Below are 13,317 nucleotides of genomic sequence, written 5' to 3'. Positions count from 1 at the left end.
GTGACACTTTCAAGATGGCGGCACTAGGCCTTGGTCCAAAATATGCAGAAATATGGACATATATGAGACCCTTTCTAAGGGGAAAAAAAATAATTCAAAACATTTTTTTCAACTATTATGCACTAAATTAAACGTACTTATTGATATTATAATTACTTTCTACAAAATCTGCTAGGAAATAAAACCCAAAATTCTACACACTGCAGGTTTAAATGTGTAAAAACCTATGGTGGGCATCTTTGAAGCGTCAATGAGTTGGAAGCATTATATTCATGATGAGACGGGGCAACTAAATCAACCTTTTACAACCGTTTATCATCAGCTCCCTTTGTACTCTACTGTTAGTACTATGGAGGAGCAAGGGAGAGACTGTCCATGTTGGTAAAGGTAGCAAGTGGAGTTATACTGGCAAAATAACCTAACATTCAGTATGCTTATCACTGAAAATGTGTATAAACGTATGGCGGGCATCTGGTACAAATAAAAATATACTTTAACAGGTAACAATCAACTACACATTATGCTACGAATCCCAATCTTTCTTTTTTCTGGGCCGTGTGCATTTCAAGAGTGAGTGAGTGAGTGAGTGAGTGAGTGAGTGAGTGAGTGAGTGAGTGAGTGAGTGAGTGAGTGAGTGAGTGAGTGAGTGAGTGAGTGAGTGAGTGAGTGAGTGAGTGAGTGAGTGAGTGAGTGAGTGAGTGTCTGTTTGTGAATGCGTGTGTGTGTGTGTGTGTGAGTGTGTGTGTTTAGTGCTACTACCGTGAGCCATGCGATGCAGCCAGTAGTAGCCGAAGTCGACCCCCATGAAGGTGAACCACCAGGTCCAGGCTGAGTCCCAGGGCAGCTCCACCAGACGGAAACGCTCCCACACAAACACATAGGCCGTCAGCTCACAGCCTCGCATCAACAGCCTGTAGGAGGGACAGTTAATTAATTATCCAATCCAGTTAATGTTACAGTCATAATGTACATTAATGTTGGGTTAATTTGCTCACATTGTGCATCTAGCACAATAAAAGATTACGTTACCTTTCATGTAATTCAGAAAGTAAGTAAATTAGCTTCAAATAGGACAATCTACAAAGTGCCACATGTAAGTGCTACATGTAGCCTAAGAGTTTTTTTTTTTTTATCATTTAGCCAGAGTGCAGCTAGGAGATACGATTATGATAAAGCAAGATAAGGATAACAAAAATAAAACAGCACAAATCCCAGCATTACCCTTTCCTTTATACATATAAGGCGGATCAAATATTTATAAAGAAAACCCTCCAACCATTATTGAACCTCAAACGTAGCTCTGAGACCACATTGACGGGCTGCCTCATCTATCTTATTCCACTTGATAGCTGTTCTCCACACTGACAGGCAGGACAGAATGTGTAATTCTGTGGTGAGATGTCTGTCTGTCCTATATCTCCAAATGCAGGACACATACTTTATGGTGTTTAAACCACTTTTAAAAAGGTGGAGGAGTGATTCTGGAGAACACTTGTCAAAATCTTTTTTTGGGGCAAAATCAGTGAATATCTCCTCACGACCTGCGGTTAATACACAGCCTAGGAGCAGCCAAGTAGACAGGCATGTTGGTTGCTACTAGCTAAAGTGGGCCCTTTTGATTACATACCCTTTGTTTACATATCAGTTTACAGAGTCTAGGCTAGTAGGCTGTGTATTAAGACTTGATTTTTATTTCTTCGCACACACAGTACAGGCAGGTAGCAGATCATGAGGAGATATTCACTGATTTTGACTAAAAGTGATTTTGACAACAAGCGTTCTCCAGAATCACTGACTCCACCTTTAAAGTACACACCTCTTATGACCTCAACATTCCCAAAAATCCACTGTATGCAATTTTCTTTTTTAAATATATTTTTTTTGCTGTATTAGACAGATTTGTAGAGACAGAGTTGAAATAGCAGAGAGGGGAAGACATGCAGAGAACTGACCCCGGGCGGGATTCGAACCTGGGTCTACTGCAGGGCCTGGGCTACTCTTACCGACTGTGCCACAAGACTGTATGCAATTTTTAAGGGGTGTAAAAAATGTGGCAATGATGAATGAGCTGAATGGGAGCTGCCTACACACTCACAGTGGGAGTCTGGAGACCATGCCGGCTGAGACAGAGGTGAGTCCGTCAGCGATGCTCGTCACCGTGGCTTCTGTCTTCAACATGCTCACCAGCAGCTCCAGCAGCACCAGCCCGACGAAGAAGGGAGTGGCCTACAAGCGCACACACACACACACACACACATGCACACACACACACACACACAGAAAACATACATGCAGACACACACACAAATAGAGAGACACACAACCACACATACATGCACACACACACAAATAGAGACACACACACATGCACACACACACACACACACATACACATTCAGACATACACACAACCAAAATTCATGCACACACGGGCATACACAAATAGAGACACACAGACAGATACACACGCACACAACCACACACACACAAAAACATATGCACACAAGCGCACACACACAAATAGAGACACACACACACATGCACGCAGCCACGCACACAGACACACACACACACACAAACAAATATAGACACACACACACACAAACACGCACACACACACACACACACACGCACACACACACACACACAAAGGGAATCATGATTCAGCACTGGTTAAAAACTGTGAAAACACAGACAGTTTCAAGTCCACGCTGTTGCCGTTAGAAGGTTTGTGTGAAGCTTTGCATATTGGTCTTGGCAGATGAGCTCAAAGCTTCGCAGGACTTTCATGTTCCGTGATCCATGATGTTTGTTTCGCCGAGCGAGGCCCGGCGCTATGGGTCTGAAGCCGCAGAGAATTGGCACAACGGAGATACCAAAACATTTGTCTGAGCACACACATAGGCACACACACACACCAACATACACACCAACATGCACATAGGCACACACACACCAACATGCACATAGGCACACACACACACAAACACACCAACATGCACATACACATAGGCACACACACACCCACACATAGGCACACACACACACACCATGCACATAGGCACACACACACACCAACATGCACATGCACATAGGCACACACACACACGCACACACACACATGCACACACACACACACACACACACACACACACACACACACACAGGAGGTAGGAATGACCTCACTGCTAGAGAGCTAAACATCACTGCAGACAAACCACACATTTCCCCTTCTGAGTGTTATAAAACATAATAATAACAATCGGACAGCAAGAGATGTCAAACTATGAACGCTAAAGTTGGCCTGTGTAAGCCTTGGAGACAAAATGATGTACACTAACTCTGCGTTCCAAATCACATACTCTTTCTTTTTACTACACTACATACTAAAGTACAGAAGAGTTTTAGAGCCACAGACAGGAGAAAAGAAAAAAAAATCAGATAAGGAAGATTTTTTTTTTTTCTCATTATGTTGAGAAATGTCAAGAATAAAGACACATGCTCCAAAATGCTATTGGAGTTAGTGGGGCATTTATGTATTTTCAGCATACTACAATTGACGTGCATGTATTGGGACATCCTAAATCTTTTTTTTGGGCATACTAAATACTAGGGAAGTATGGGGATTGGAACGCAGGGTAAGTTTTTAAAAAAATAAAGAGGTCATTGTTATTTATATCCTTGATTAATCAGCAGCTTATTCTGCACAAGATACTTCATGTTTTTCCTATAATTTTTTTTAAATGGCACCGACAAATCTAAACCCCAAAAAAAATTATTCTACTTTTCAAAATGTTGGAAGAAATAAGTGATTGCATTGATAACTGGTTATGACTAAACAAATGGTAAGCACTCTGCAAACACTCAGCGACAGGCCTGTGATTTTCTAACTACGCTGGAAACATGTAATAACCTCTTAATGGGTCTGTCAAACATGGGACCAATTAGCCAGCGACGTAGTTAGCAAACGGGTCACACACACACGACTGTCGACACACACACACACACACACTCACAGTCACACACAGTCAGTCACACACACACACACAGTCACAAACACTCAGTAACACACACACACACAACTGTCGACTTCAGCAGCGTGTCAAAACTGCCATGGTCTGCTCTTATAGCTTGAAGGTTTCTCATTGTCATAACCCCGTCACTTACACACACACACACACACACACACACACACACACACACACACACACACACACACACACACACACACACACACACACACACACACACACACACACACACACACACACACACACACACACACACACACACACACACACACACACACACACACACACACACACACACACACACACACACACACACACACACACGGTCCCGCCAAGAGAGCCAGGGAATGAGGGGCGTGACGGAGAGAGAGAGACCGCAGAGGAGCAGCACATCTGCAGGTGGGGAGGGAGGAAGTGTGGGGATGGAAGCGAGTCAGTGAGTGAGTGAGTGAGTGAATGTGCATGGGTGCGTGTGTGTGCATATATCCACATGTGAGTGCTTCTACTTGAACATTGCAGGTGTGTGTGTGTGTGTGTGTGTGTGTGTGTGTGTGTGTGTGTGTGAGTTAGCGTATGTGTGCGCGTGTGCGAGTTAGCGTGTATGTGTGTGTGTGTGTGTGTGCGTGTGAGTGTGTGTGTGCGCGCTAGTGTGTGTGTGCAAGCTAGCAAATGTGTGTGTGTGCATGTTTAGTGCGTGCCTGAGTGTGTGTGTGTGTGAGTGTGTGTGTTCACAGGCAGAGGCGAGAGCACCTCTAGGGACCTGCGATCACACGCAACCCTCTCCAACATCTGGCAGCCGACTGCAGAGCTGCTGCTGCTAACAAACGGCCGGGCAGCCCCCCCCCCCCCCCCCCGCCCCCCTCCTCCTCCTCCAACCCCGCTGAGAGAGGGGGGGGGGGGGTTATCCTCCTGGACACCAGCCTACAAACCTTCCCTCCTTTACTCTCCCTTGTCTAATAGATAGTTTTAACATTGTAGCCTAGCTAGAGACACAATCATTTAGCAGGGGTAAGTTGTGTTCTAGAAAAGTATGCAACGGAGAAAGACTTGTGTGTTGCAATATCCTATACTTCTCTGCTATTTAGTATGGTAGAAAAATATTTAGGATGTCTTATTCTTGTGGTCGGATGCGGCATGCTTGAAAATACCCAGATGCCCTATACATCCGGTTGGGCTTTTTAGTGTGGAAAACAGCAAACTATTTGGGCGATTCTGACCCACAGTCCACAGCACACATCAATTCGGCGGAGCCTCTGTATGAAAACAACCAGCAATGCAACGGATATATAGGCAAGAGGCAAGATCAAGGCGCAATGTTATGTTGTGATAAATAGGTACAAGTATGTCCCAAGTATATGCCTACTGCATGCTAACTACATACTTTTTTTATGATCAGCTGTAGAATGTATACAAATAAAAATAAAGACTATGTGATAGGGGAGAACGGGGTAAGTAGGCACACTTTTTACTCTAGTGAGAATTGCTCATCACCTAAACATCTTTCAATAGTCATTCCTACATTAAATTGAAGCTTAAGGTGTTGGCTTGAAATGTGCATCCCTCACTTTTTCTATCTTATTGTAATAAAGAAGAAATTAATCATCAAAGACACCCTTACACATTGTGACAACCAACCCCATCAAGGGGTCGGTTGTCAAACACTATGGGGTTGTTTGTCACAATGTTATCTTAATGGGAATAATCTTAAAAAGAAGGCACGAAAGTAGAACTAAATTTGAAAGTTTAATTGCATTGTCAAGTTGACAAATAGGCCTACATAAGAGGCAAGATCAAGGCACAATGTTATGTTGTGATAAATAGGTACAAGTATGTCCCAAGTATATGCCTACTGCATGCTAACTACATACTTGTTATATGATCAGCTGTAGAATATATACAAATAAAAATAAATACTATGTGATATGTAATGGAGAATGGGATTTCTCTTTTGTTTTTTGGCCTTTTTCTTCAAAGTCTGCACATTCTTGCTTATTTTTCTTCCATCTTCATTGTTCCCTTCATCCAAAATGTCTTCATGTATTTTCATCTTCTAACAAATAAACAAAAATATCCCAATTAAGAAAGAGAGAGAGAGGGAGAGAGAGAGAGAGAGAGGGAGAGAGAGAGAGAGAGAGAGAGAGAGAGGGGGAAAGAGAGAGAGAGCCTGTGCTATTTCATACTGCAGCATAGTTCCATTCCATCCAGTGCGGAGTGCGGGCGGTTTGTTGTGGCATCTAATATTTTTATTAGATTCTTCTTGTAAATCTGACATTACACGGGACTTGACATTTGTGGACCAGATGTCTGAGTTTCTCTCCCCAAAAAAAGGCCGCGGATGACTGATGTCGGCTAAAAGACAAGCACGCTGACGATACACTTTTATCTGCGGAAAACACACACATATACATACACACACACACACACACACACACACACACACACACACACACACACACACACACACATCTGTCTGAGGAATCAAACCCCCCCCCCCAAACAGCTCAGAAAAAAACATACAGTAATTCCAAACTCCCAAAATGAGAAGATTGTGTTTTGTTTGTTAGAATTAATCTAGCCCGTTGGGATCAGAGAACAACATAACAGTCGTGCCGAATACTTAACGACACATAACAACAGACTGTAAAGTGTGCTGAGTCACAGGCTGCTTTCTCACACACACACACACACACACACACACACGCACACGCACACGCACACGCACACGCACACGCACACGCACACGCACACACACACACACACACAAACATTTTATCACCACCGAGCCCTGTAGCAATAACAAATGTGTTTAATTATGCTTGGTAGTGGATTATACGGACTCCTGCTGTTGGGAGTAATTGTTCTCCTCCCCCTGATGTAAAAAACCCATAAAAAAAAAACTCATAACCAACATGTGCTTCTAAACCTGCACCAGACATTCTCTATAATAAACGACAACAACCTAGACACTGTAAAATGACAGTGAGAAGTCAACCAAACCCCAAAATGCACGAAGGAGAGGTAGGAAAGTATTCAGTAGGTCTCGGTAGCATTTAGATGTCTATCTGAAGTCAGGCATGTGAGCTAGGTTATATGACGTCTTCTGTCTGTCTTTGCGAAACTGACCCCAGAGCACAGGATGGGGAAAGCTTTAAAACTGTGAGTGGGAAGAGTTGAGGATAGACTGGGTGTGTGTGTGTGTGTGTGTGTGTGTGTGTGTGTGTGTGTGTGTGTGTGTGTGTGTGTGTGTGTGTGTGTGTGTGTGTGTGTGTGTGTGTGTGTGTGTGTGTGTGTGTGTGTGTTTTTGGCGGGGGATATGCTTTGTGATTGTTGTAATAGTTGTTGTGAGTGTGTCTGAGTGTGAAATGACTATTCTGACTATGCAGTGTGACTTTAATACATATTCCAATAAGACTCAATGGAATCTTAACCTATCTACCTCTGCATATTAACATAAACTATAACTTATGAAATCAGCTATTCTTATGTAGTAATCTTATAAGAACGTACTTACTTACTGTGAGGGAATTTTGGGTCTTTAGTTGTAATATTAATGGGAAAGATTAATAGGTCATATATGCCTATCTTGTGTGTCTGTCTCTCAGACTCTGGGTCAGCCTTGGAGCCTGTTAGGAGACACTTAGGTCAGTTGTATAGATAAAGTCTCATCTCCTTCTACTCCAGAATGTTATGGTTCACTGTGTTCAGCTCTGAACCAAAACATTGGTACGCTTGGTGCCCGAGCCGGGGAGGTGGTAGAGATAGCGCGAGGTTAAGACACAGCTCTAAGCATGAGTTTGTCAGAATTGAAGTGCAAGTCACGAGAGTTGCAGTCCGGTTCTCCTTGGCCAAGTCTGTAATAAATATTGCTTCATAATTCATCCAAGTCTCCTGAAATATTCTTCCACCTTGAGTTGACCTCCAACCTTAACAGAACTTCCTTCACACTTACATTTCAGGATCCCTGGAAAAACAATCTTTGGCTCGATTACCTAATGGCGTTCAAACACTATCCTATGAGTTTAAGGAAGGGAGAGAGGTTGTGTAACTTGAAATACAGTAGTAGGCTGAGAGCAAGCACAAACTATGTGAATGATTGTTCTGCCCATCACATGACAATAGTAGGCTACACAACAGACTGAAATAAGTGTGCGCAAATTAAATGATAAGTTTAAGTTTCTGTCTTTTATCATTCCAAAAATTATTAAAAAAAAAGTGTCAACCTTTAAATTCAGCACATAACACACTTTGCAGGTTTGTTATGTTTGTTGATTGTTTTTCTTTTACAGTTTTTTTCTGTAGGAAAGTTAATCTTCCACCTATAAGAGGGGACCCCCTTTTGACTTCTACACAATCACAACAAGCTGTAGCGTGTGACTAGAAATGGTTAAATAATTTACAAATCTCTGCACTGATACCTCACCTTAAAATGTGGGATTTCCTGAACTTTGATCATTAAAATCATTTGAATAATAGCCACTGCCTGGACCATTGTTTGATTGTTGTCATATTTCTTTGTAAACCTTTAGAATACAGCACTTCACATCAGTGTTTGTTATGTTGTTTTACTATTGTTTTGTTTTCAGTAGGACAAGTTCATCTTCCAGCCCCTTGGACTTCTACACATTAAATCACAACATGTTGCTCGTAGTGAGCGAGACTGAGGCTGTAGTACCCACCTGCTGCACATAAGGAGGAACATCTTCCATTCGCTCAAAGGAAGACTCGTTTGGTGTGAGCATCAAAAACATGGCCCGGAACCCCGCAGTCGCCGAACCGAGCTCCATAGTTGTAGCCATAGACGCACACACACTCTAACACTCACACGCAGCAGCACCAGGAAAACCGCTGTTCACCTGCGCAGGTACTAAGCTCAAAAACAATGCGCGTTCCTTACTTCTCCGATTGCTTTGTTTTTGTGTCTGTGGGAAGTTATGTGGGTCAGTTATGTAATGGAGAGCGTGCGCGCGCTTTGTGCAAACAGCGAGCGCCTCACATCACATGCAGTAAAAACAGTCGGTGAAAGTTTAAAGCTGCAGCAGGACCCTTCCACCGTGACCCTTTACCTCTTCACCCTGCTTCGTTTACAGTTTGCCCTTTGGTCAGTCACGCTGATACTTTCTAGGTTTCGCATGTTGTCTCCTAATCTCGCGAGAGTTTGCAGCTCATGTTCGTGCTCTTGCTATGAGTGTCAATGGCAATCAAAGTAGTTATCTATTTATTCAACAATGTTCTCACTTTCAATGTCACTGTATGTGGCTTTATAGGCTTAATTAGTTATTTAGATGTAAGACATGCTTTAGTATGCACACTACATTAACTTACTGAACATGGCCGTAGCAAGGATTTCTCATATAGAATGCAGGTTAGGCCTACCGTGCCCCCCATTCACTTCAGAAAAAGTTTGTAGGCTATATTTAATACATGTCCTCAAGTTAATAGATCCATTACAATGTCTGCAAGTTCCCACCATTGTAGTAAAAAGAAAGAAAAAAAACAACAAAGCACGTTCTGGGAAATGCAGTTTAAAGTGTTTACATAACCTGGAATTTTTGTTGGCAACAGCTCAAGGCTTAGAAATAGTTCAACTGAGCATGCAGATCAAATAGAGAAATAAAATGTTTATGGAATTGATAAATAAGATATAATGTAGATTATAACTGCAATGCATTGTGGGGCGGTTGAGTAGGAAAAGTAACCTTTCGATCCATTCACAAAATCTTCCCGGAAGTTAGTACTCATCCGGGCATTTCTCGCCTACACAAACTCGCATACACAACAGTCACATACTCAAATTGACATCAAAATGAGTATGAGTAGGACGTTAGTATGGCTTTTAGTATGAGTAGGGCGTCAGTAGGGCTTTTAGTATGAATAGGACGTTAGTATGGCTTTTAGTATGAGTAGGACGTCAGTGGGGCTTTTAGTATGAGTAGGACGTCAGTATGACGTTAGTAGGGCTTTTAGTATGAGTAGGACGTCAGTAGGGCTTTTAGTATGAGTAGGACGTCAGTATGGCTTTTAGTATGAGTAGGACGTCAGTAGGGCTTTTAGTATGAGTAGGACGTTAGTATGGCTTTTCGAACACAGCCATTGACTTTTATTTTTATTTTTTTAACCTTTATTTATACAGGTAAATCCCATTGAGACCGAAGACTCTTTTACAAGGGAGACCTGTTCCCATTCCCACGTTACCATTCACACACACATTCATACACCGATAGCAGGCTAACTATCGACATTCACACGAGGCAAGGTGGGTGAAGTGTCTTGCCCAAGGACACAACAACTACTATGACACAGGTGATGATAGCTGCAGTGTTAGCTTACATCAGAGGGCTGTTTTCAAGGTGTGCCTTTGCAGGTAAAGGGTCAGGTACTCCTTGGACACTCTCTGTTACACACATTGAGAACATGCTGTTGTTTGTTATGACAGGTCACAGGGAGTCACGAATGGGAAACTTTGTCATATCAGTTGGTTTGATAATTAGTTGCTATTTTTTTTTAAAGATAATTTTTTGGGCATTTTCAAGCTTTGTTAGATAGTACAGAGTTGAAATGGGGAGACAGAGAGAGAGAGAGAGAGAGAGAGAGAGAGAGAGAGAGAGAGGGGGGATGTCCTGCAGTAAAGGTCCAGGGGCCAGGTTTGATCCCACGACCACTGCAACGAAGGCCGGAGCCGATATGGTACGCGCTCTATCCACTACACTACCAGAGCACACCGACAATTAGTTGCTATTTGGAAAGCAGTAAAATGAGATAAACAGTTATAATGACTGGACTACTGCACAGTCCATGACATTTAGACACAACTGTCTGTAAAGCCAATTTAGACTATCACCTTTAAACAGATGCAGTGTAGATATGAGGCCTTGTTATGCATCAGATATCTGATCTTTGCAAAGGGTGATGGGGGGATTCAAGGACAGTTAAAAGGGTAGGTTATGTCAGCGTCATGAAAAGTTATGTCCCCCATTAAAGGGCTTAGTACATATATGATGTTACATAGCCTACTGCACGGGCAATTGACTGCTCCAAACTACAGTGACAAGATGTTTTTCCAGAATTGTCCCATGTTCAAGATGGATGTCTCGAATCCGAGAAAAAATATCTGTATGAGACTAAAATATCCTCTTTTTCACCACAATTAGAAATAATAATAATTACATAGATATGTATCATTGTCTTTCCCACTCATTATAAGCCAATATTTAAAACAATTAACGCACTGATTGGTCAGTCTTTGTTTAAATCAATCAATGTGTCGAAGAGAAAGTCGGTATTTTCCAGAGCTCCATGAGGCTTACTTAGTCCTTTCCTTGTAAAGTCTCCTCCCTGCCAACAAAAATGCTACATTCATGGCAAGCATAGTGTTGAAACGCTGTTATAATTGTCTCTCAGTTTTGGGGGATTTGAAGACATGGTTCAACGTAGACCATGTATCATTTCACATTAGTACTTTTCCACCGTTGGAAAGTTGACCCAACTTGCTTCACTTTTTACCTCATGTACTGTATATTACATTCCTTAAAAAGTGGGATTTCCTGAACTTTTTAGATATTTTCATGGCATTTTTATGCTTTATTGATAGTGTAGAGACAGAGTTGAAATGGGGCAGAGAGGGGAGTGACATGCAGAGAACGACCACGGGCTGGAATCGAACCCGGGTCCGCTGCTGGCCGAGGCCCATGGGGGGGGGGACGCCCTACCAACTGAGCTAAGGGCGCCCCCTGATTTCCCTGAACTTTGATCATGAAAATCATTTGAATAAAAGCCAGTGGCTGGACAACAAGCAGGCATTTTAAGTTGAATCTATACTTTTTTTTTTTTTTTTTAAGATAATGTTTTGGCATTTTCAAGCTTTATTAGATAGTACAGAGTTGAAATGAGGAGACAGTGAGAGGGGGGGGGATGACCTTGCAGTAAAGATCCATGGGTCGGATTTGAACCCGCGACCACTGCAACGAAGGCCGGAGCCAATATAGTACACGCTCTATCCACTACACCACCCCGAATCGATACCTTTTAAAGCCAGTGTAGATTATAGCATATGAGCAGATACGATGTAGATATGAGGCCCCGGGTTACACATTACTCTTTCCCGGGGTGATGTTGGGATTCAAGGACATGTAATACGTTAGGTCAGGGTTATAAAAAGTTATGGCACTTGTCAGAGGGCTCAGGAATATATATGATGTTACACAGCGGAGGGTCAACTGATACAGTAGGTCCAAACAACATGTAACATTAGTTCTGTGCGTGTGTGAGAAAGCTCACCTAACTTTACCCAGCACACATTTCACCTTTCTGAAAATTGTGATTTCTTGGATAAGGACTATAAAAGACTATAGCTCAATACTACATCATTGGCCTGTGATAAGTTGCAACAAAGGGCACGTTAAAGCAGGATAGCTGTCTCTCTCTCTCTCTCTCTCTCTCTCTCTCTCTCTCTCTCTCTCTCTCTCTCTCTCTCTCTCTCTCTCTCTCTCAGCACATTAAGTCAAATGCAGAAATGTAAGGTTTTAGGTCAGACATAGTCTAATTGTGTTGTTTATTTTATTTCATTGAACAATCAAGAATCAGGAGTTGTAGGTGAAGTTGAAAGACATCATTTGGAGGTTTATAGTCCATGGTAACTGATCTGATATTGTGCACATGTTAGAATAGATTATCAAAGTCCATTGGAGGAGGTGAGTGCCCTCCAAATTTTGCACTGAATGAAAAAAAATTGATTCCTCCTGTGGGTTTGCTTTTTTTGGGGGGGGAGAAAAGAGAGAGTTAAAAAACCTCACACGCCCTGTGAAGTTCCTACCCGACAGATTAGAATGCACAATCACAATGTGGTGAAAGACGAGACCGAGTCATGAAATTATTTTCAACTGGGTTCTGTAACAGAACACGATACGTTGCGGGTTCCCTTCTCTCCCCTCAGTCTTCTTGGCAGGAGTTCCTGGCTTGCCCCGAGGCTAAGGTGAATTTAGCATGCACCCCCATCACCAGCTTTCTGCAATGTTTAATTCATTTCAGCCTCATTTCACTTAACACACACAACGAGGTGCGCACACACACACACACACACACACACACACACACACACACACACACACACACACACACACACACACACACATACATACATACATCAGGCCAGATTGCTACGGACGGATGGCTGCATAGATGGAAAGAAGTTGCTCAATCGTATGGAATTGCATTTACCACTGGTTAAATTTTATTCGGTCGGCAATTGTCCCTGAAAGGATTTTCATGAAACACTTATTTCAGGGTTCAG

At 42.4% G+C, this 13,317-nt stretch overlaps 1 protein-coding gene across 1 annotated transcript in view; it reads right to left on the bottom strand.

The window, feature by feature from the left end:
- Positions 1-8,899, bottom strand: part of agmo (alkylglycerol monooxygenase) — a 79,875-nt gene extending 70,976 nt beyond the window's left edge. The window contains exons 1-3 of the mRNA XM_080040124.1: positions 8,708-8,899; positions 2,096-2,226; positions 760-911 (exon numbers count right to left, since the gene is read on the bottom strand). Of these exons, the coding sequence (XP_079896250.1) occupies positions 760-911; positions 2,096-2,226; positions 8,708-8,827 (403 nt within the window). The 5' untranslated portion in view covers positions 8,828-8,899. The remainder of the gene's footprint in view (positions 1-759; positions 912-2,095; positions 2,227-8,707) is intronic.
- Between the last annotated feature and the right edge of the window lie 4,418 nt (positions 8,900-13,317).

This window comes from Ammodytes marinus (assembly GCF_949987685.1).
Source record: "Ammodytes marinus genome assembly, chromosome: 13".
In the NCBI taxonomy this organism is placed as follows: domain Eukaryota; kingdom Metazoa; phylum Chordata; class Actinopteri; order Uranoscopiformes; family Ammodytidae; genus Ammodytes; species Ammodytes marinus.
This window is presented reverse-complemented; position numbering and strand designations above follow the sequence as displayed.